The sequence below is a fragment of the Salvelinus fontinalis genome, chromosome 3, assembly GCF_029448725.1.
Source record: "Salvelinus fontinalis isolate EN_2023a chromosome 3, ASM2944872v1, whole genome shotgun sequence".
Taxonomy (NCBI): domain Eukaryota; kingdom Metazoa; phylum Chordata; class Actinopteri; order Salmoniformes; family Salmonidae; genus Salvelinus; species Salvelinus fontinalis.
In genome coordinates this window covers 21700678-21726004 of record NC_074667.1, presented here as the reverse complement: position 1 = coordinate 21726004, position 25327 = coordinate 21700678, and the positions used below count along the sequence as shown (strand labels likewise).

The 25327-nt window shown below is 40.5% G+C and overlaps 1 protein-coding gene across 2 annotated transcripts in view; it reads left to right on the top strand.

The window, feature by feature from the left end:
* LOC129840950 (TOX high mobility group box family member 2-like) overlaps positions 1-23946 on the top strand; it is a gene marked incomplete at its 5' end in the record, with an annotated part of 72251 nt that extends 48305 nt beyond the window's left edge. For both annotated transcript variants that reach the window (XM_055909021.1, XM_055909012.1), the window contains 4 exon segments: positions 12980-13060; positions 18987-19385; positions 19905-20041; positions 22142-23946. In XM_055909021.1, coding sequence (XP_055764996.1) covers positions 12980-13060; positions 18987-19385; positions 19905-20041; positions 22142-22184 — 660 coding nt within the window.
* Between the last annotated feature and the right edge of the window lie 1381 nt (positions 23947-25327).

Genomic DNA, 25327 nt, shown 5'->3' with positions numbered 1-25327 from the left:
CAATTAGCTTCAGGAAAAGTCATTAGCCTAGGGGTTCACATACTTTTCCCAACCTACACAGTAAATGTTTAAATTATATATTCAATATAGACAAGAAAAATACAATAATTTGTGTGTTATTAGTTTAAGCACACTGTGTTTGTATATTGTTGTGACTAAGATGAAGATCAGATTCAATTTTATGACTAATTTATGCAGAAATACAGGTAATGCCTGGGTTCACATACTTTTTCTTGCCACTGTACATGCATCCCCACACACATTTGTGACTCACAACCTGGATGGTCGTATGTAGCAAAGTTTGAAATTGTATTTTTTACATTATATAAAAGTAGAGACTCGGAGCTACAAAATCGTACAGTTGAAGTCAGAAGTTTACATACACCTTTGCCAAATACATTTAAACTCAGTTTTTCACAATTCCTGACATTTAATCATAGTAAAAATTCCCTGTCTTAGGTCAGTTATGATCACCACTTAATTTTATGAATGTGAAATGTCAGAATAATAGTAGAGAATGATTTATTTCAGCTTTAATTTCTTTCATCACATTCCCAGTTGGTCAGAAGTTTATACACACTTCACTTAGTATTTGGTAGCATTGCCTTTCAATTGTTTATCTTGGATCAAACATTTTGGGTAGCCTTCCACAAGCTTTCCACAATAAGTTGGGTGAATTATGGCCCATTCCTCCTGACAGAGCTGGTATAACCGAGTCAGGTTTGTAGGCCTCCTTGCTCGCACACACTTTTTCAGTTCTGCCCACACATTTTCTATAGGATTGAGGTCAGGGCTTTGTGATTGCCACTCCAATACCTTGACTTTGTTGTCCTTAAGCTATTTTGCCACAACTTTGGAAGTATGCTTGTGGTCATTATCCATTTGGAAGACCCATTTGCGACCAAGCTTTAACTTCCTGACTGATGTCTTGAGATGTTGCTTCAATATATCCACATAATTTTCCTCCCTCATGATGCCATCTATTTTGTGAAGTGCCCCAGTCCCTCCTGCAGCAAAGCACCCCCACAACATGATGCTACCGCCCCTGTGCTTCACGGTTGGGATGGTGTTCTTCGGCTTGCAAGCCTCCCCCTTTTTCCTCCAGACATAACGATGGTCATTATGGCCAAACAGTTCTATTTTTGTTTCCTCAGACCAGAGGACATTTCTCCAAAAAGTATGATCTTTGTCCCCATGTGCAGTTGCAAACCGTAGTCTGGCTTTTTTATGGCGGTTTTGGAGCAGTAGCTTCTTCCTTGCTGAGCGGCCTTTCAGGTTATGTCGATATAGGACTTGTTTTACTGTGGATATAGATACTTTTGTACTTGTGTCCTCCAGCATCTTCACAGGGTCCTTTGCTGTTGTTCTGGGATTGATTTGCACTTTTCGCACCAAAGTACGTTCATCTCTACGAGACAGAAAGCGTCTCCTTCCTGAACGGTATGACAGCTGCGTGGTCCCATGGTGTTTGTACTTGCGTGCTATTGTTTGTACAGATGAACGTGGTACCTTCAGGCGTTTGGAAATTGCTCCCAAGGATGAACCAGACTTGTGGAGGTCTCAATTCTTTTTCCTGGGGTCTTGGCTGATTTCTTTTGATTTTCCCATGATGTCAAGCAAAGAGGCACTGATTTTGAAGGTAGGCCTTGAAATACATCCACACTACACCTCCAATTGACTCAAATTATGTCAATTAGCCTATCAGAAGCTTCTAAAGCCATGACAACATTTTCTGGAATTTTCCAAGCTGTTTAAAGGCACAGTCAACTTAGTGTATGTGAACTTCTGAGCCACTGAAATTGTAATACAGTGAATTATAAGTGAAATAATCTGTCTGTAAACAATTTTTTGAAAGATGACTTGTGTCATGCACAAAGTAGACGTCCTAACCGACTTGCCAAAACTATAGTTTGTTAACAAGAAATTTGTGGAGTGGTTGAAAAACAAGTTTTAATAACTCCAACCTAAGTGTATGTAAACTTCCAACTTCAAGTGTATATCATACACTGCATTTGTGGAACAATGGGAAAGTAATTCTGCTTTGAAAGTCAACTTGTAAACTCACTTTTGAGAAAGTCGCCTTTGAATGTTTTACTATCTACAGTAGTGAAGACCTCTTCTTTGTCTACACCCATTCAGCATCGTTCATACCCTCACCCTAAGCTTTAGCCCCACCCATCACGTTTCGCTCTTGAAGCGCACACTTGACGCTCTGGCCGATGATTTGTTTACCTCTTGATAACATGAAAACAGCCTAACCAGTACTGCTGGCAACAATTTCATTACGCTTTTTTGCAGACGTTTCCTGACACCGGCCATATTCAACGGATGTTGTACACACGTCAAATAACGTTAGCTAACGAGCCAGCCAGCCAACGTTAGCTAGTTAAACAATAAACAGTGCCAACAATGCCACAGTGCTGGGAGCTAACCAACCATGTTCAATGTTAGCTAGCTAACATTAGGCTCTAACTAGAACAGCGCACGGCTCTGGGAAACGAATAATAACGTCAGCTAGGGAGCCAGCCAGACAATAATATCTGAAAATATAATGTTAGCTAGCTAATGCTAGACTATCTTACCTGTATACATCATTGTGCATGGACGCATCTCGCATTCTTTATGTTCAAACGGCTCCCCTGTTAAGTTGTGACATATGCCTAGTTTCCTGAATCGAGTTACATTTCAAAACTGGAGGATGAAGTTTCGCGGCTCCAAAATTATGCATTATAGCATTCCTGCTGTAATAAAATTCACTTTATCTCTATAAAACATTGACAAACATACAGTGGCTTCAGAAAGTATTCATACCCCTTGACTTAATCCACATTTTGTCTTGTTTCATCTCATCCATCTACACACAACACCCCATAATGAGAAAGGGAAAACATGTTGTTAGACATTTTAGCAAATGTATTGAAAATGAAATATCTCATGTACGTATGTATTCACACCCCTGAGTCAATACTTCATAGAAGCACCTTTGGCGGCGATTACAGCTTTGAGTCGTGTTGGGTGTCTGTATCAGCTTTGCACATCTGGATTTGGGGATTTTCTCCCATTCTTCCTTGCAGATTTTCTCAAGCTCTGTTAAGTTAGATGGGGAGCAGTGATGAATAGCAATCTCCAAGTCTTTCCACATATACAAGTCTGGGCTTTGGCTGGGCCACTCAAGGACTTTCACATTCTTTTTCTGAAGCCATTCCAGCATTGCTTTGGCTGTATTCTTGGGCTAATTGTCCTATTGGAACGTACATTTTTGCCCAGTCTAAGGTGAACTCTGAAGAAGATTCTCATCAAGGATTTGCCTGTATTTGGCTCCATTCATTGTTCGCTCTATCTTTACCAGTCTCCCTGTCCCTGCTGCTGAAAAGCATCCCCATAGCATGATGCTGCCACCATGCTTCATGGTAGGGATGGTGTTAGACGGGTGATGAGCTGTGCCTGGTTTTCTCCGGACAAAGCTCTTTGTTTGAAGGCCAAACATTTTGAATTTTTGACTCATGAGACCACAGAATCTTTTGCATTATGCTCTAAGTCTTTCACGTGCCTTTTTGCAAATTCCAGGCGTGCTGCCATGTTCCTTTTTCTCAGGAGTGGCTTCCGTCTGGCCACCCTCCCATAAAGCCCAGATTGGTGAAGTGCTGTAGAGACTGTTGTCCCTCTGGCAGGTTCTCTCATCTCAGCCAAGGAACTCTGTAGTTCTGTCAAAGTGGTCATTGGGTTCTTGGTCACCTCCCTGACCAAGGTCGTTCTTGCACAGTTGCTTAGTTTGGTTGCACGGCCAGCTCTAGGAAGAGTCTGGGTACATAATTTTTCAATTTCCCAATGATGTGCTCTTGGAAACTTTCAACACTCTACAAATAGTTTTATATCCTCATCACAATTCTATCTCGGAGATCTACGGACAGTTCCTTGGACTTCATGGTATAGTTTCTGCTCTGATATGCACTGTCAACAGTGGGGCCTTATATAGACAGGTATGTTTCTTTCAAAATCATGTCCAAACAATTGAATTGGCCACAGGTGGACTCCAATCAAGGTTTAATGACATCTGAAGGATGATCAAAGGAAATTGGTTGCACCTGAGCTCAATTTGGAGTGTCATAGCAAAGGGGTGTGACTACTTATGTAAAGGAGATATTTCAGTATTTAATTTTCAATAAATTGGCTAAATTTTATAGTGTATTGTGTGTGGAAGGGTGAGAGATAAACAATATATTTAATACATTTTGAATTCAGGCTGTAACACAACAAAATGTGGAATAAGTCAAATGGTATGAATACTTTCTGAAGGTACTGTATATCCATATCAGTCAAACAAAGTCTAAATGTCCAACAAAACATATCACAACATAAAGGTACTGTACAGGCAAGGCCAACCTTCACTTCAGATGGTTTGTTCAAGTCAGAGCCATAAAGGCCTACAGAATAACTAAGCAACAGCGTATTTACCATAATCACAATGTAGTTAAATGCAAGTAAACAGTTATCTCCCACCACGACCTCACACGTCTGTCAGAACAGAAGCACCACAGAAACTCCTGTCAAAAGAAAGACATTTCATATTCACACAGTAATCACAGAAAACAATAGGTAAACACATAACAAACACATCTTAGTTTTGTTACGGCCATAGAGGAGTAGGCAGAATAAAGGCACATGTCAAAGAAAAAATATATCTAATTTGTAGTCACAAATATTGGTACATAGTTCACTCCAAAATCAAAGCTTGATTTGAACTATCTTTGAATTGTGGATTATGCATACAGTAGGTCCCGTTGCAGTATCGTTTCCATCGATTCAGTTATTTCTCTATAAAATGGCTTTCACTGTGAAATATTGCACCATATGAATTGCACCATAGAATGTACCATATACTTATGTGATGCATGGTGTGTATGATGGAACAATGGGTTGTTCATGAAGTACATACTCAATGTCAATGTCATTATTACAGCTCGATTACAATGGCAATGCAAGTGTAGTGTTGTTACAGCGAAACTACTAGCCTGTATTGATTAAACTCACAACCATAGGGTTACAGGAATGTCAAGTTTTTCAAACAAAACTTCTCTGTACATTTTCTTTGCTTTCATTTTTGCATTCCAACCCTGGAGGAAAAAGTCAAAGGGGCCAATAGTAACAAATGACTTGCTGAAATGAATGGAAAATGAGACAGTCTGATGATGCCGGTCCCAGACAAAACTCATATTTTTAGAATATCCAGTCGGGCAGGGGCCTATTGCGTGTCAAATAAAAGCACCTGTCTCTATGACGAAGTGCAGCCTGTTCGCCACCGCACACCGTATCTCACACCGTAAGTGTGTTTTTCCCCAAACCTACTTTATACAGCTGGACTTTGGAGACTGGTTGTCCTTTTTATTTGCAGTAAATTTTGGCCTCCTTCACTAGGCCCTCTTCAGCATGAATCTTCATTTCGCTCCTGACACCCTTGAATGTGAATTCCTCATTTCCTGTCCTTTTATTTATATCTGTTGCCTGGTGATTTGATCATGCTGAGAATACAAGATTAGCAATTGCCTCGTCCTTGAATCCGCCTCAAGGACATCTGTTCCTGAGATGTTATTGTTTGCTGGGTTCTTAACCCTCTGGTGTCCTGGCTCTTTCAACCATACATTTTGTGTTCAGCACCCTGTATTATTTTTCTGAGGTCATTTTTGTCTCCAGACTAAGATGAAATAGAATAGGGGTTGTCCTTCACAGGAGGACTATCTGTAAAAATGACTGTTAAAGGGCAACTCCACCATTGCATTATAATTTGAGATGTTGTTCTACACCTAATTGTACTTGATTTGGTTGGGCTCTTGTGTTAAATCACATTCTTTAGCCCACAGAGGCCAAAAATCAACTCAAGATGACGATACATCACGATACCAAGTAGATGTTTACACACATCTAGATTATGCGCAGGGGAGGACCTTCCTCTGAATGACATCATCAATTCTATTCAAAATACTTTTTCATCAGCAACAATATATCAAATCAAATAGGCCTCCATATTGGAAGGACCTTGGAAATGGAGCTGAGCGCTATGTCTGTTCTAGACTGTTTATTTCTACACTTAAAACAGACATTTTCAGTCTTCCCTAAAAAATATTTTTATCTCCCCTCTCAAACTGATGAGTGCCATTTTTTTTAGTGTTTGGCTGTCATGTCAGTTCTACAGTACTGATGAGGTGTACTTTAATGTCACTGACCTTCCAGAGCCAGTATAACTAGAATGTCAACACATTCTCTTGCCGCAGACATTTTTTTTTTTAAACAAAGGAATGCCCTCTGTTTCCAATTACCTGTGTTAGAAAACAAGCAATTCCCTATCCAAATGAAAAGATACCAGCACTGTATCTTATTAAGTATCAGATTTACATCATAAACTATATACTTCTTTGAGTTTCGGTTCATGTTTAATTCTGCTGTACTGCATGATTTATTTTTTGCCAAGCTGTCCTTGAGTGTATTAGAGGCATGTTTTTTTTCATGTATTTTATGTTCGTAGCCTCTTTTATTCAGCTGTTTTCAGCTGTTTTCTCACATAGAGTATTTATACCCCTGGGGTTCCTGCTTTGTTGTCTCAGATCAATCATTGAATTTGCCTTTGTTATTCCTCAAGGTGACAATGTGTTCGAGCCGCCCCCCAAATACAAAATGAAATGTTCTTCTTTTTGTGGTTTAGATTAAGATCAATCCCCAGTTTTACGTCTATAAAGGAAAGACTGTTATAAAGGGGATAGTAGCACTTAGCTTTATTTAATTGAGTCTGTTGTGTTGTAAGTGTGATTCCGTGAAAGGTCATAAGAGAGAGAGAGGGAAACTGTCGTTCTGGCCAAAGAAAACAAGCTTTCAAACAAAACGGTCCTCTGTATCTCCCTCTTTTTATCTCTCTTTCTCTCGTATTATTTCTTGATCGCTCTACCTCCTTCAATCTCCCTCTCTTTTCCCCTCCTTCTATTCCCCTCTCCTTCACTACCTCCTTCAATTCCCCCTCTCTTTTCCCCTCTCTCTCTTTCTTTCCCCTCCCTCCCTCCCTCCCTCCCTCCCTCCCTCCCTCCCTCCCTCCCTCCCTCCCTCCCTCCCTCCCTCCCTCCCTCTGTGTGAATCAGTCAGCTAGCTATAGGTGATCCCGTCAATGCCTCGGCTAGACTTAAACCTGTCTCAAGCCTTGACACCCGTCGTACCCTCACAGGTTGTTTCTGCTTGGGTTGGGGGGGGGGGGGGGGTAATCGCTCAGTCGATGTCAGGAGGGGTTCGGGAGTTATTGTCTCCTATAATTAACTGGTTATCAAACAAGAACATTTCATTAAGGTACAATTACCGGCTAATTGTTGCGGGACACCCCCCCGTGTCAGGATTACGACCGCAGCATATGCTCCCTCGAAGCTTTGTTATTTCTAATTCATCCCGACCTGCAGCCTCTGACGGCTTCAATTGCTAATGAATCCACTCACTTTGGAATAATTAGAGAATCCTTAGGCATGGTAATTTATTTAAAAGTATCCGTCGTCGGGCGAATCATTAGCTGTGTTAAATTAATTTGAAATTAAAGCTGCTGGGAGTACTTTGGGGTTCATTAAATAGGCAGCGCTGGCTCTATCAATATTTAAGGGGTGAGGAGTTAAGGTTGCAACTTCTAACCTGTAAATATCATCACAGTCTGTTTTTTATTTCTTGTTCTAGGAATAAGTTATATTTACAGATTTTTGGGTTTATATTTACAGATTTGTATATGAATTGTGGAAACAAAGCAGAGAGGAATGATATAATATCATGTCTACCATATATGGGTTCACTCCCCCTCCTCCCTCCTCTCCCATCACTTTCACTCTATTTTGACATTCATGCCATTATGGAAAGGATGATATAGCTGGAGAGAATGGAATAATGCAAAATATATCATTATATGGGAGGATAAACATAATTTGTTGGGGCAATAACTTATTTTCCTCCACCTATAGAAGGCTGCAGTGCACTGCAGTTTGCATTTGTGATGTGTGTGTGTGTATGCATACGAGTGTGTGTGTGTGTGTGCTTGTTTGCGCGTGTTTGAGTGCTTGTTTGCGCGTGTTTGAGTGCATGTGTCTCATCCCTTACAAAACAATAATTAGGTTTTCGTACACGTTTTAAGTTTCACATGTACATTTTTCACATGACTCAAACACATGATTTCACATGTGATATTCTAAGTTTCACATGTGTGCTTTTGTACCTGTGAGATTTGAACCCTGTTCTTCCATGGATGAAGACAGGTATTAGACCATTAGATACTGATTTTGATTTTAACATGTTAAACGGCATAAATAAGGAGACACGGAAAGATTATTTTCACTGGGTTTCTCTTCCAATATATATTTATTCTACATTTCTCACAATCTCAGAATATTGTCTGTTGAAATCAAAATTGTCTCTTTGTAGAGGTTAGGGGTTACATCAGGGGTTCTTAAACGTTTTTAGCTCGAGACCCAAATGAGAAGTTGACCATCCTCCTGTGACCCAAATTGTCCTCCAACGACCCAAATTAAGAAGAAATAGTGTGTGATTATGGATATATTCTCATATACACCTTTCACATGCCCAGGGCTCACGTTGGGTCCTGGACAATAATTTAAAAACCCTGGTTTACATTCATTCCAATAGCAAACAAATTCACACATTTTCAAATACATTCAAATCCCTTTTATGCCTGTGTATTAAATGTAACAAAAACCAATGAACAGCTAACAATAACAGAAGCTTAAAATAGCTAGCAAGGGCGAAATGGCAGGCTAGCTAGCGCCTAGCAAATTGCGTGCTAGCTAGAACCTACTTGCCTAGCGACAGGTAGCCTAGTGGTTAGAGCGTTGGGCCAATAACCAAAAGGTTGCTGGATTGAATCCCTGAGCTGACAAGGTAAAAATCTGTCATTCTGCCCCTGAACAAGGAAGTTAACCCACTTTCCCCAGTAGGCTGTCATTGTAAATAAGAATTTGTTGTTAACTGACTTGCCTAGTTAAATAAAAAATGTAATTTACAATTTAGCACTAAGCTAGCTAGTGGTTAGCAATTACCATACAACCACTTGATAAAAATGTAATTCAATTAATCTTCTAAAAAATATATTGTAACCGTGGTTCATATGTAAATACACTCAATATGAGTCCTCATTTTTGAAATACTTTATCATTTAAGAACCAAAACATTTATAATGGAAATACAAAATCATCCTAGACGCCTATTGTTCTCTTATAAATGGGAAAATGTCACAATTTTGTCACTCGGTCAAAACAATTAAAGTACCTTCCCCCCAAAGGAAGTTGGCGCCAATATTTCAACTGAATTAAAAAAAATAATACGATGAAGCTCCGGTAATATGGATAACTTTTGAAAGATAGGTGATATGCGTTTTTGCTAACGTTACACTAATCAAAGCAGTGGAGTATGTAGTGAAGCAAAACTTTAGTGGTCAAAACCATTCATCGTGGGGCGACGGGGGCTCCATGGCTCAGGCGGCCAAGTGGACACTAGGCTGTTTGGCTCATCTTAGTCTCGAAGAGGAATCATTTTGCAGCTGTTTCTGATTAATAAACAATGCCACGCTGGTGGGTGGTAACATTCTAATAAAACCTAGCCCTGAAATGAAACGTAGGCTAAAAATCATTTGTATAATAATAATAATGTATTCAACTTTTATAGGACTATTCATTACATAAAGATTCTCAAATCACTTTAAAGCAACACAAAAAAAGATAAGCAATTTATAAAACAACAACAACATTCATGAGATGTAAGGTAATGTGGAGGGTTGGGAAAGCGCTTGGCTTGAGTGGCCATCGGAGGGAGGTGGTCTAAGGGGGAGAGTAAGCAAAGATGGTCTCTGGAGCATGTCCGGAAGCAGGCAGGCAACACAGTGTCATCAAGGTGTCTCCTGGTCCTTGCCGTCTGTGTGGCTTTTCCATAGTAGGACTCGGATTAAGTTTGAGCTTCAGCCACTGCAGTTCACAAACTCCGTAAGTGTAGCTAGCTAGCTACTCGTTCACTACTACCAAAATGTAGCACCCACTTGGCTGAAGCTGCTACGGCAGTAACCACATTTCAATAATAGTTAAAAAGTAGCCTTATAACTTAGTCCTCCCGACGATCGTCATCACTGCACACGTCAGCCATCTTGCTTTTGGGCTTCTCTCCATCCTCAACCTCCGGACACTGGCTGGCATTCGAATCAAAACAATTGCCAGCCAGTAAACATTAGCTAGCCAAACAAAGACTTGCCAGCTTCGGTCTTGAAACTCTGTGTGTCATATCATAGGAAAAGACATCACATGGATTTGCACAAAGTTGGCAGTTCGGTTTAATCACAAATATATCGTACTTTGACAAAAACAATGACTTATTGACTTAAATCGTTGTGCAACGTCATGGGTAAGCTCTGGCCATCGTCTTTCAGGCCAGAAAAGTGGATTTCTACTGGTGTTGGTATTCAAATTATACCTAAAAATGAGCAGAAAACTCATCACAGTTTAATTAAACATGCTATCTCCACATTTTGAAAACGTGACCATGCTTACAAACCGGAATACAGGATAATAAATAAGAGCTAGCTTCTCTGTTCTTTTCACTGGGCCTTTTCCAATGGTCACAGAACAATATCTGAAGAGAGACATCTGCCTGCAGCAGTAACACTCCGAATGCCAACCCCTAGTGGTAGCGCTAAGATACATGTATAGCAATGCAACACCATGGAGGACTACAATAATAATGGAGTGGATAGCTCAAAATAAGAAATGATCATTTGAATTATTATTATACTCAGGTAGGCTAAGTTACCTATTTACAGAATGGCATTATAGAATTTGCAATTCCACACGTGGAAACATTACTACTGCCACATGTTAACACCAACTTTCACATGTGAGGAGGATAACATTATTTAACCCCCATGTGTGATCTTGCAATTCCACATGTAAAAGTAAGATTTTCAGATGTAGTTTGAAGATTTAATCTGGAGACAGGTGTTTTATACAACAGCCTTCTGTGCGTTCTCTTTCGACTCCCTCCGCATATTTGCAATCAAACGCCTGAATTTTCTCCATCTCCTTAGCTATCATACTCTAATTCCACCGGGCATTCCACTGATTTCAAAACTCGGCCCTCCAGAAAGTGGAGAACAACACGTTTGCAGTTCTACTACCTGATATCCTTCAAAAAAGCCTCATTAGAAAGGATTACCTACACATACTGACAAGCTCATGTTATAGACAGAAGCACCCTACATGGCAGATCAATCCGAACTCATCTCTCTGCATGTCCAGCCCATCCATTATCTCAGCCAATCATGGCTAGCAGGAAGGATCCTGTCTTTTTCTGTGGCTAAACCAACTAGGCTCGTAATTTGACAATTGTATTCATATTTACATATTTGTTATTAAGGCACATGAAAGTTCACATGTTCCAGAAGGCATTTCTGTCAAAAAAACACAGTAAAAAATGTATACTTTCAAATGCCTCTCCTGTGAAGTAGTGACGTGTGACATACGCCTTGTTTGCTGCAATGAGTCATACATGTGTTTAACGTGATTGTTTGTCACATTTGAACTTGCAATTCCACATGTAAAAGGGACATTTTCACATCTGATAGTTTTTAACATGTGAAACTGCAAATTCACACGTGAATCTGCAAGTCACATGTGATGCAAAAACATGTTATTCTCCTCACATGTGAAAAGGTGGTGTTAACATGTGAACTCTTAATTTAATGCAATTTAAAATATGGTTTCACAGAAAATGTAAGAAAAAACCCAGGAGATTTCCATAAGGGATGCATGTGAGCGTGCCCATATGTGCATTTCTGTCTTGTCTATGTACATTTGCAACGCATGAATAGCTAATGGTAATTCTAGCCCATCTCTTTCAAAGGGAATGACCTGTCTTTAAGACCACAGAGGGGCTCTACGAAGAGAACTTTAATTATCCTCGATCTGCTCATGCAGTCTGTTGTATAGAAGAACTCCCAAGAGAAGCCAAGATCTGAGGGATGCGTCCCAAATGGAACCTTATTCCCTACATAGTGCACTACTTTTGACCAGGGCCCATAGGGTGGCCCACGTGGCTCTGGTCAAAAGAAGTGCACTATGTAGGAAATAGGGTGCCATTTGGGATGCATCGAGGACTTTCTTATCAATCTAGGGATGGACTTGGCACTTGTTTTCTTACCATCAAAAAGGAACGGGGGCCTCAGTCTCAGCCTCAGCAAACGCTAGCAACCGCACATGACTGACACCCTATTACATTAACTTGAATTGCCCTTCTGAACGCATCATTTGAGGTTCGTTCGGCGGATCCCTATTGCCTCGTGCTAATGCTGTTTGGAATTTTCATCTCGTCTTGATGCTTTGATGGGACATCAAGTCTGATTTAGCAATGTGTGTGCTTTAATGGAGGCAAAGACAGAGAGGCAAAATGCAGAATAGTGTTTTTTAAAGTCTCGCTCTCTACCTTAATTTCATCACACCTCTCTCTCTAAACACCTCACATTTGCAATGACTGTGGGAAAACCGACACGAAACTGAATGGGATGATATCATGTTTATGTTTTATTTTTTTCCAGTGGTTCACATGGCATTGACATTATGTGCATCATGGAGTAAAATATGGTCTTTTCTAGGTTGGGAAGGGACCAGGGGTAAATTCAGTGTGGCAAAATGTTCAGAACAGTGCAGATAGATATATAACGAATAGAACTGACAAAATCCTCTATTCAACCTATACATTTCTATCTGAAAGTTCTGTAGCACCCTCCTGAACAGGACCCCAGGGCTTTTAGCCTTTAAAAAAAGATTGTCCGCTAAATGACATTTATGTGATATAAAATGCCTAGCCTAAAAAGGACCATCTGCTAAATGACATCAAACATCATGTAAAATTCCTAGCCTAGCCCTAGCGCCTTGTCACTGACCACTGCTTTGTTTCTGGTTGTATCTCGCAGGGCTACAAGAGGAAAACAGAGGCTGCCAAGAAGGAGTACCTGAAAGCCCTGGCCGCGTACCGAGCCAGTCTGGTTTCCAAGGTAACGGCGGAGGTCATATCTGTGATATACATGGGTCAGTGGCGATATAAGGGATGATAAATTAGATAGAGAATTCCTCTCTCATCCCGGGGGAGGATCTCCGTGCGGTGCCGCTTGAGGAGGGGGTGTGTGTGTGCTCCGAAGAGAAGAGTGAAAATTAGGGCCCAAACACACACACACTCCTTTATTTGCCTGTGTTATTTGCAACACAGCGAGTGAGGGAGGGATGAAAGGTGTGTTTTGTGTTGTGTTGTGTGTATGTGTGTGTGTCTATGTGGGATAGAGTGAGGGTGTATACAGTATGTGTGTGTGTTCTTAAGTACTGTATGCATGTATGTGTGTGCTTGCTTGCGTGTGTGTGTGTGAGAGTGTGAGGGTGTATACAGTATGTGTGTTCTTAAGTACTGTATGCATGTATGTATGTGTGTGTGCTTGTTTGTGTGTGTGTGTACCTGTGTGTGTTCATGCGTGCGTATGTGGAGGCAGAAGTGGGAATTACCTAGCATGGTGCCACCTGGTTGTGTCTGTTTTTGAATGAGAAACAAATGTGTGGGCTGCCTGAGGCTTGTTTCTTTTGACTATATCCTGGGTTGTTGGAGATGAGATATGATACAGATGTTGGATCTTAATTTGACCCCTTTCGTCGCAGGAGAAAAATAATCCTGCAGCAGGAGGAAAATAATCCTGCAGCAGGAGGATTTGAAGAAATATTTAGAATCGCCACCAGGGGGCAGCTGGAAGCGGTGTTTGTATACAATGCAGTACCGTACCTACATTGTACCTTATGTAGGCTATGTGCAGGCCACAGAGCATCTCGTGTGAATTCTTATGTGGATTATAATAAATGTACATATTTGTGTGGGGTGGCAGATAGCCTAGTGGTTAGAGCGTTGGGCCATTAACTGAAAGGTTGCTGGATCGAATCCCTGAGCTGACAAGGTAAAAATCGGTCGTTCTACCCCTGAACAAGGCAGTTAACCCACTGATGATTAAGGCAGCCCTGCCGCACCTCTCTGATTCAGAGGGGTTGGGTTAAATGTGGAAGAGGCATTCAGTTGTACAACTGACTAGGTATCCTTTCCCTGGTTGGAAAACATTTGTTTTTTTTAGATGAATTCATTTATTATATGTTGAAGGCAAGCAATAAGCAGAATGAATTATTGGTTACCTCAGTGCCTGTGTGGTCCAGCGGTTACAGCTGTTTACCCTGACACATATGCCAGAGTCAGCATGGGTTCGAATCTGGCCCACTGCCCTTAGACTCCTGGATGAATGTTTATTTTTGACACATTAAATGTGCATGGTCACAGAGTTAATTCTGCATTGTTACAGGGTTAAAACGAAAAAACAACTCAAAGGTTAACAGTTTATGCATTCATTCCAAATGGTTATGGTTAAGGTTAAGGGCGGGCTATGGTTTAGGGAAGGCTTAAGAAACAAAAACAAAAAGAATGCCTATGTATCATCAGTATTCATAGCATTCTTAGTGCTTGCTGAGTATTGTGCGCATTGGTCTAAGCCAGGGGTGTCAAAGTCAAATGGACGGAGGGCCAAATAAAAAATTTAGCTACAAGCCGAGGGCCGGACTGTTCGAATGTTCATTGAAAAAATTTTAAATGACGCATATAGTCTAGTGAACCTAATTGAACCTACTGAAAACCTAACAAATATATTCCAATATGATCAGATAAATAAAGCAATATTTTCTTATGGCTCTGTCAGTAATCTTTAATTTTCAACAGACACAAAAGACAAATTTCAATGTCAGAAATGTCGGTGCTCTCATCCACAGCCAAGGAATATGCAATGAAATCTTTTCCCTTTTTCACAAGCTGCTCTTTTAGATTGATGGACAACTGGTCTACTCTCTCGGCAATGGTGTTTCTGCTCAGACTCACATTTAAAAAGAGTTGCCTTTTTTCTGGGCAAACTTCGTCACAAACTTTAATCATGCAGTTTTTGATGAAATCCCCCTCCGTAAATGGCCGGGCTGATTTAGCGATCTCTTCTGCCAAAATAAAACTGGCCTTGACAGCAGCCTGGCCTTGTGATTTGGCTTTTTTGAACAGAGCCTGTCGAGATTTGAGGCCTCGTTTTAATTCCTCTGCCTTTTGTAGCCTTTGTTCCATGTCCATATTCTTGTTTTTGTCCGCGTGTTTCGTTTCATAATGTCGTCTCAGATTATACTCTTTCAGTACCGCCACACTTTCTCCACACAGAAGACACACAGGTTTTCCAGCTACCTCCGTGAACATATACTCCGACTCCCACCTTGTTTGAAACCCCCGGTTCTCAGTGTCCACCTTCCGTTTTGCCATTTTTGATGGGTATCTGAAAGTTAATTTTACTGTGATGCTGACGACTGCTGTGCCAATAAATATTGAAATGAAGCAGCCTACTGCTCGGTGCGTCACCGTTGCATTGTGGGAAATGTAGTATTGGTGCGTGTAAAAGATCTGCGGGCTGCCGGCTTGCTGCGGTCTGCGGGCCGGTTCTAATAATAAATCAAGATCATCCCAGGGGCCGTAAAAAACCTTCTCGCGGGCCGGATGTGGCCCGCGGGCCTTGACTCTGACATATGTGGTCTAAGCAGTGTGTGCTGGTGTCGAACCTCATGAGTTCATACCCAATGCTGGGCGATTTAGTGACAAGCCTGAGCCTTAATGGCTATGTTTAGACAGGCAGCCCAATTCTGATAACTTTTCCACTAATTGGTCTTTTGACCAATTACATCCAATCTTTTCACATCAGATCTTTTTCAGAGCTGATCGGATTGATCAAAATACCAATTAGTCGGTCAGAATTGGGCTGCTTGTCTAAATGCAGTCCATTAGGCCCACAAGATAATTCCATTTATTTCAATGATTCCAAGAAGTAAAACAAATAGTCTGGTAATTTACACATCAGAGAAAAGTGTCTCAGCTCAATGAAATCGTCTTTGGATAGACTCAAATGCATAAACATCTTGACAGCTTTACGAAATGAAATATTAAAGCCACACAATACAGGCTTTCAATCCACACCAAACACCATAGCCTAACTAAATAGAAAAATTGTACATTAACCTAACTATAAAATGTTGGCGAGCATCCACACTGCAGGAAAGCTTATCGTTTTACAGTAGGTCTACATCTGTCAATCAATTGATGGCCCAAATCAACTCGTCAACTCAGCCAGAGAAACGCAGTAGCCTAATTTCGCTTTTCACACCTTTCATTATGTTTAAATGGACAGGCTAATGGCTAGCCTACAGAATGTATTGGAATACACTCAAATAACAAGGGGTGTATTGCAAACATCGATGGCACTAGATTATCGCCAGCTGATGTCTCGTTAAACCATCAGAATGTGTTAAATTCACCCGCACAGCTGATCTCAATTACAATCATTATGGGTCACCTCATTACCGCTTCCTCAAAGATGATGTCAGTGTTACTTAGTCAGTATGTAGTGTGTGTGTGTGAGGTGTCAGTGTAAGTATGTGTGAGTAGAGTCCAGTGTGTGTGCATAGAGTCAGTGCAAGAGAGCAAAAAAGGGTCAATGCAGGTAGTCCAGGTAGCCATTTGATTAGCTATTTAGCATTCTTATGGCTTGGGGGGTAGAAGCTGTTCAGGGCCCCGTTGGTTCCAGACTTGGTGCTGTGGTACCAAGTCTATGGTTTGGGTGGCTGGAGTCATTGACATTTTTTTGGGCCTTCCTCTGACACCGCCTGGCATAGCGGTCCTGGATGGCAGGGAGCTCGGCCCCAGTCCTGGGCGGAACTCACTACCCTCTGTAGCGCCTTGCGGTCTGGTGCCTTGCAGTTACCGTACCAAGCGGTGATGCAGCCAGTCAAGATGCTCTCAATGGTGCAGCTGTAGCTACATCCAATCATTGTTCAAACCTTTCTTCTTTCCTCTATATATTTAAATATCTAAAACTTGACCATGTATTCTAATATATAGACTTCAGACAATATCTGAGAATCAATTAATATCCATGTTTTCCAAACGTTCAAGCTTGTAAAATTACACTGACTATGGATCCAATGTAGTTGATCAACCCTGATATACATATTCAGAACCAGATTAAATGCATAATACAGGATTGAATCATGATTATACTAATATTTTTCATGTGCCAGTCTGAGTGCCAAGCACCTATTTTCTCAATTTCCATGTCTTCACTCCATTGTTTTCCTTTCACACAAACCCAAATTGCATTACCATGTTAAACACCCTCCCACCGGTCCCCATTGCCTCACACTTCCTCCAAGGCTTACAAGCCCTAAACAAGTGCCTTGATTAAGGCATGAACAGTTTATTCATCAACCTCTTTCTTTCCCTGTGAAGGTTTTTTGCCTTTAATAAAGACCATTCTCATCGCTCGTTTGCGTAATTAAATATTTATTTCTGACAAATCTCATATTCAGAGGCTTGATTGATGCGTTAGCAGATTGGCAGGCATTTAAAAGAAATTAAAACAGACAGAAAAAACTGCAAATCTACTATGCAATCACAACCACTCAGGACAAGACACATAGTACATCTAGCCATTCAAAGGGAGTCCTCTTTAAATAGTGTGTTTTAATTGCTGACGAGAGAGTCTTTTCAAAGGAAGTGGGAATCAAGGAGAGAAATTGAAGGTAATTGGAAGTCGACAGAGTGTCGTTTTGGACGAGTCACGTGCTCCGTGCGTTTGGCGTGCACCTGTTGCCATTTTGTTTGTGACGCACGCTGATAATCTATGTTGGTGGGAAAAGTACTCACACACAAATGGAGCTTGATGACTACAGTGAAAAGCCCCAAGTTAATAAGTTTCATTCATTCAGAAAGTCAAAGTGGTGTTTTGTGCTTTTCAACCCACCAAGGGACACATGAAGGGATAGCTCACCCAAATTACAAAATGACATATTGGTTTTCTTACCTTGTCCCTTTAAGGTGGGAGTATCACATTTCAATATGTGAACAAATAATAATCTCCTGTTGTTCATGGAATAGCGATAGATTAGTATATTGCAGTACAGTATAGTATGGTAGTATTGTATAGAGTAGTATAGTTCATTCTTCATCATTTCATTTTCCACTTGACCCTGCAGTGTATCTCTCTCATCTTTGCTCATCTATCCATCTCTCCATTGATTATTTCTCTGGCTCTTTTCAATGTATGTACGCCATTACCAAATAGCAGACAGCGATAGATCACGTCAACAACTGTGACAGCTAACGAGAGGGCCTGGACATATTTCATACCACAGCAATGTATACATATATATTGCCATTTAAAGTCTATGAAAGGATGGAAAGTCGATTGAAATAAAGCATGCACCTCAGTGGATACGGCTCCCAGGCTGAAATGAACCGAACAACATGATTCTCACATAGAGGGACCTGAATATATTCATATGTTCTACCAATATTGTGTTTTAGTTGTGTAATGAATTGGTTCATATATTTGCATTGACATACCTGTATCTCACCAATATAAATTAGTTGTGTAATATATTTGCATTAAGATACAGTGTATTTCAACAATATAAATGAATTGCACAATATATTATATCATCTTTCCTTTTTCTCCCTCTGTCCACAAAACTAGTGGTGTTGTATATTATATAGTGTGTAATATATGTTCTCAATATACACTTAAATCTGTTGTCTTGCCCGTTCACCCTCTGAATAGCACACAAACACAATCCATGTCTCAATTGTCTCGAAGCTTAAAAATCCTTATTTAACCTGTCTCCTCCCCTTCATCTACACTGATTGGAGTGGATTTAACAAGTGACATCAAGAAGGGATCATAGCTTTCACCTGGATTCACCTGGTCAGTCTATGTCATGGAAAAAGCAGGTGTTCCTAATGTTTGTCAACTCAGTGTATGTCAGAAAATGTATAGTTATATTAACTGTACTTTTTGTCCCTTTTGTCTTCCCCTCCGTCCTCAGACCTACAATGACCCGGTGGAGACAAAAGGTGCCCAGACGAGCCAGCCTTCCTCCCACATGATGCCCCCCAATCCGCCCCTGTACAGTGTGCCACCCCAGCCCTCCTCCCCGTACAGTCTGGGGCCGGGGGGCTTCCCCCTGTCGGACCTGCAGAGCTACGCTGGGGCGCCGCGTCATGCCCTTTCCCGGACCCTCAGCCAGTCCCAGATGCTGCCCAGCATTAGTGCCTCTCCCCCCTCCTCCTTCCAGATCAGCCCACCCCTGCACCAACAGCTCTCCCTGCACCAGAGCTCCCTCCTCAACCAGCCAATCCGCATGCAGCACGGCCAGTCCCAGCCAATCATCTCCCACCAGATGGGACTCCAGGCCTCCCTTCACTCACCTCCTCCTGGCCAGCAGGTTAGTGTGACTCGGAGAGTGCCGATATCACCAGCATATCACATATCACTATTGCACTAAATTATGTGAAGGAATAATGGACATGCTTACTTTGTAGTATATGCTAGTGTGAACAGTATGGGCCAAAAATATATATAATAATAAATAAATTAAAATAAACATTTATGTTCCTCATCTTTGCATCAAGCATGTATACATTCTACCCAGATTATGTTGAATAAAATTCTCTTCCTGGCTCTCTTTATTCTCCTTTCTCTCCCTCCTCTCTCTTTTAAATTCAAATGTACTGTACATGTTATTGGCTCCCTTGAGGTACTATGTTGCCAAACCAATTAGCAATTCAACTAATCTAAAATGAAAATGTAACAGAATTTGGCATTCGGACTATAAGTAAAGAGCAAACCTCTCTCCCTCTCTCTCCATCCCCTCCCCCTGCTTTTCTCTATCATTGTCCCCTCTCCATATGGCCAGTATAAGTTGTCAGAAATTAAAACTAATGCCATGGCCTTTCTCCTATAGGGATTCTCCCACCTACAGTCTGAGTACCAGAAAAGTGTGGGTTCCCAGTCCCCGGCGGCCCCCAACCCTGGGGGTAGACAAAGCCACGATTGGGACAGTGAATACTGCGATAGGGAGTGTGGTGGCAACCACTGCAGGTGAGCAGCCCAGACCAGTATCGGCTTTGTATAGGAAATTATTGTTAATTCCAATACTGTTTATAACTTAGAATAGGGCAAGTTTCCCTGACCCGAATTAAGGCAAGGTCAGGACCAAGAAATGATTTCAATGGAGATTTTCCATTCAGAATGATTCTTTAGTCCAGTACTTGGCTTAACCTATATCCGATAAACTGTCAGAGATAGTATTCTTTTATGTTAGCTTAACTGTTCAAATGAAAGGACTTCGTTGAATGCCCTTGAATACACAGTTTTATTATTTAATGCTGGCTCAAATGTTAATAAAAAAAATGTTTTTGAGACTACGGCACTTTGTAGGCCTATATCTTTGAGTTTACTTTGTACCATTTCAGTCCTCAATGTTGGCTCAGCTATCTACTGCATATGAAAGGGCGTTTGATACGACTCATGTGCCCCTTGAAAACTCAACGCTTTAGTACATAACGCTGGCTTAGTCAACTAAATAAAAATATTGTTGATTCTACTGTGTAAACCTTAGATAAGTACACATAGTTGTGCTACTTAATATGCTGAAACAACCTCTGAGGCCTCCATATATCACCTTTGAATATATACTGAACAAAAATATAAACGCAACATGTAAAGTGTTGGTCTCATGAGCTGAAATAAAAGATCCCAGAAATGTTCAATACCCACACAAAGCTTATTTCTCTCAAATGTTGTGCACACGTGTTTACGTCCCTGTTAGTGAGCATTTCTCCGTTGCCAAGATAATCCATCCACCTGACAGGTGTGCTCTATCAAGAAGCTGATTAAACAGCATGGTCATTACACTGGTACACCTTGTGCTGGGGACAATAAAAGGCCACTCTAAAATGTGCCGTTTTGTCACAACACAATGCCACAGATGTCTCAAGTTTTGAGGGAGCGTGCAATTGGCATGCTGACTGCAGGAATGTTCACCAGAGCTGTTGCCAGAGAAATTAATGTTAATTTCTCTACCATAAGCCACCTCCAATGTCATTTTAGAGAATTTATCAGTACGTCCAACGGGCCTCACAACCGCAGACCAACCACAATTTATTTAAATTGACTGATGTCCTTATATGAACTGTAACTCTGTAAATCTTTCAAATTGCTGCATGTTATATTTTTGTTCAGTATACTATTGAATCACTATTACTAAACTCAGCAAAACAAGAAACGTCCCTTTTTTCAGGACCCTGTCTTTCAAAGATAATTCGTAAAAATCCAAATAACTTCACAGATCTTCATTGCAAAGGGTTTAAACACTGTTTCCCATGCTTGTTCAATGAACCATAAACAATTAATGAACACGCACCTGTGGAACAGTCGTTAAGACACTAACAGCTTACAGACAGTAGGCAATTAAGGTCACAGTTATGAAAACTTAGGACACAAAAGAGGCCTTTCTACTGACTCTAAAAAACACCAAAAGAAAGATGCCCAGGGTGGGGTAACATCTCACAGCAAGAACTGGCAAATCTGGTGCAGTCCATGAGGAGGAGATGCACTGCAGTACTTAATGCAGCTGGTGGCCACACCAGATACTGACTGTTACTTTTGATTTTGATCCCCCTTTGTTCAGGGACACATTATTCCATTTCTGTTAGTCACATGTCTGTGGAACTTGTTCAGTTTATGTCTCAGTTGTTGAATCTTGTTATGTTCATACAAATATTTACACATGTTAAATGTGCTGAAAATGAACTCAGTTGACAGTGAGAGGACGTTTATTTTTTGCTGAGTTTATTTAATGAACATGTATTATTCACGTATTATACTTTCTCTCTTGTTTCTTTTGAGATGTCTGTCATTTTATTCAGTGTACATTTTTCCGCTATGGCACTGAATAATCATCAACACTTCTGTTAGGAACATCTGTTTGGAGTGTACTCCGACAATCACATGACAAGCGTTTATTTCTTTAATATTAGTTGTACAGCTGTCCCTACTGTACTTCAAAGGGGAAGCATTTTAAGGTTTTCTATCTGCATGTTTTTTGGGGGGAGTAAGTAGTATCACCTTCCTGAGTCTGTGTTTATTTTATTTCCTATTCCGTCTTTTCTCACCGTCTCCCTCTCTTCTCGTTTTCAGTGGCAGCATGATAGCTAGGGACAAGCCACTCTACCTCACTTGAAGCTGGAGGCCGCCGTCAACAAGAAAAGACACCAGGGAGTCAGCCCTCAACACCCCCAACCCACACACACCACCTCCCCGACCCATACCCCTGCAACCCACCCACCCCTGCCACCACCAAACACAACCTTTTTTTTGTCAATGTAATTTGTTTTTTTTTTTAGAAGGATTTGTGCAATTCTGACGACTACTAGCAATCCCTCTCTTTTTTTCTTTTTTCGCAAAGCACTTACAAATGTCCAGGCATTTTTCTTTCCGCGCCTGATTCTAGAGCACTCATCTTTGTCTCTGAGTAAAAAAGTGAACTACCGTGAAAATAGTCCCCCTCGGGGACTAAACTGAGCTTTAATTGGAATAAGAAGAGCAAAAAGCCTTCTTCTTCTCCTTCGTCTCTTTTTAATCATATTTAAATTTATTTTGTTTCGTTTTCTTGTTATTGTTTTTATTTATTTCTTGCTTGCTACATTTGCTTTTGTCAATAACAGTCCCTGTACTGTAGGGAAAATACTCTTCTGGTAGGTTTCAGCACACAGGCCTTGATGTTACTGTAGCTTTGCTTTAGGGTCTGTGACTTATATTAATACAAAGTGACGGGGGGGGGGGGGGATAATTACATACTTTTTTTTTTGTAATATGAAAGACCCATGGAGGTTTACCAAGCTGTCACAGTGTGATTGTAAATATCACTTTTCTGGGATCAAATTGGGAATTCAAAGTACAGATGGCTTTTTTCTTCTTCTTTAATATTACCTGTAAGTCATTGGTTTGTATAAAAAAAAAAATATTGTGTGCCTGTGTGTGTGTGGATGTGTATGCGACTGTGCGTACGACGTGCGCACATGCATGTGGGTCTGTGCGTGTGTGTATTGTGAATTTTAACAGCCTGTGCAGGTGGATTTCAGAGGAGTACTTTACACACTCGATCTTGCATTTAATCTGTGCTCACTGGTGTGATTTTTCCCAATAAAGTTCAATCTAAAACCGAATACAGAGTATGGGTCCCGCAGATCATTAAATGGAAAGTGCAAGGGAAGAGAGTGAGAGAGAGAGAGAGAAAAGAGACAGAAAGAGAGAGAAAAAGGGAACAAGAAAGAGCGAGATGTAGACACATACACTCAAAGGTTGCCTGAAACATTTTTGGCTACTGTCTTTGTTGATTTTATTTTTAATTCACCTGGTCAGGTTAATTGGCAATTTTCAGCCACTCAACATAAAGAGGTAAACTAAAAATGCTATATGTTAATGGTTATGTCACAGAAACATAACAGTGGGTTTCTAGTAGCTTCTTAGGTGTTCTATTGTGTTGATCTCATCTTTAAGTTTTGTGATAAATATTAATACGTTTGATGACAAAGATATATGTTCTTATTTTCACTGTGGCATAATTTCCTTTTTTGTTGTAATTGAAATATAATAACATTTAAACCTGCCAATTGTAGTTATTTTATTTGTAAAGCCAGTAATGATAATTATTTTAAAACTTTTTTTGTAAGTTGCCCATCAGCTATGACAGGTTTCTTATTTACGAAAGAACGTGAGATAATTTTTGCTTCATACAATGGAGGTGCATTTCATTCAAATTGTATTGTTTTTATGTTTGGTTTGATGATGATGATAATAGTTCTTTTTGTTTGTATTATTTTTTTTTTACATTTATATGCTGGTTCTTTCTTTCCTCGCCGGGCGACATTATTTTGTGTCACAATGCTTATTTTATTTCAAATCTCCGTAATAAAAAATAAAAAAAAACGTTAAAAGAGAAACAGGCTTTCACCGACTCTTTTTTTTACAGCACAGAACCTTCTATTTTCTTCCCTTTCGGTAAAGTATCCGATCAAAAATGGCATCCACTTAACCCTTGGACAATGTCCTAAAACAAGGCTTTTATGCTTCCATAATATCTCTCTTTTGTTTCCAACCCAGAACATTCCATATGTTTCCTATACTTAATTTTAGTCTTATGGCTGGACTCAAATCAAATGCCATGGCTTTACTAATTAGCTGTCGTCGCTAGAGCTAACACCAACACCGGCCCAATCTGAATGTTGTCCTCAAACTATCTCCGTAACCATGAACAGATGCAGGCTTGAATTTGCTTTGCTGCTATGTGAAAGTGGTGCACGGTGTGGTGGGCGTCAAGTCAGAGCTAAAGAGAATAGAGAAATGCATGGCGTACGTACTGTACACAAACTCAGGCATCCATCCAAAACACAGATTTTACCCCAATTGCACACAAGTCTTCCAGATAGACGAGGGAGGGGAGCTGTTCAAGGGAACTGTCACGACCGCACCGTTTTATGTTTTATTCATTTGCGGCTGGCATCTCCCTCTCTCTCTTGCAGTATTGAATTGGCAAATAGATCATTATTGAACAATTGGAAAACGTGGACTGCCACTTCGTGATATGACACACATTATACGAAAATCAGTCATACATTCTTAATGGAATAGCAGATAATGGAGTTTTTTTTGGCACAGCCACATTGGTGTCTTTCTTTTTGTGTGTGTGTGCACGTGTGCGTGTGTGTGTGTGTGCGTGTGCGTGTGTGTGTGAACACAATGTTTGGGAAGGTGGGGGTGATGGCTCCTCTGTGCAATGTTTAAATTGACATAATTTCCCCTTTCCTTGCAGTTACAATGCCCTTTCTTTATTTGACAGTTTCTCCACCTTGACGCATATTACTGTCCATGGTCATTCTGACAGTCGTTCTGTGCACCGTAGTAAACTAAATACTGAGCCGCCAGCCTCAATTTGACAATTTTGTCAGGTCCCATAATTCTATTGTCTTTCACAAATTCAATCTCACAAGGGAAAAGTAAAATGAAACCTACAATTTACAGTAGAAGAAGTAATTGAAAAAAAGTCAAAACACTTGTAACCATACAATCAAAAGAGCTTTGCTTTTCCATATCAAGTACAACGGACCTGGGCCTGTATTCACAAAGGGCCGGGAAACCGGCCCAAAGATTTTCAGTAGGAGTGCTGATCTAGGATCAGTTTTGCCCTTTAAATCAAACTGAATAAAAGGGAGAACCTGATCCTAGATCCGCACTCTGAGACACTTTATGAATACGGGTGCAGAGATACAGTAGGTGATATTGAATATTGATATTCGCTATTGTTCTTTTACTGGTGCTCTTTAA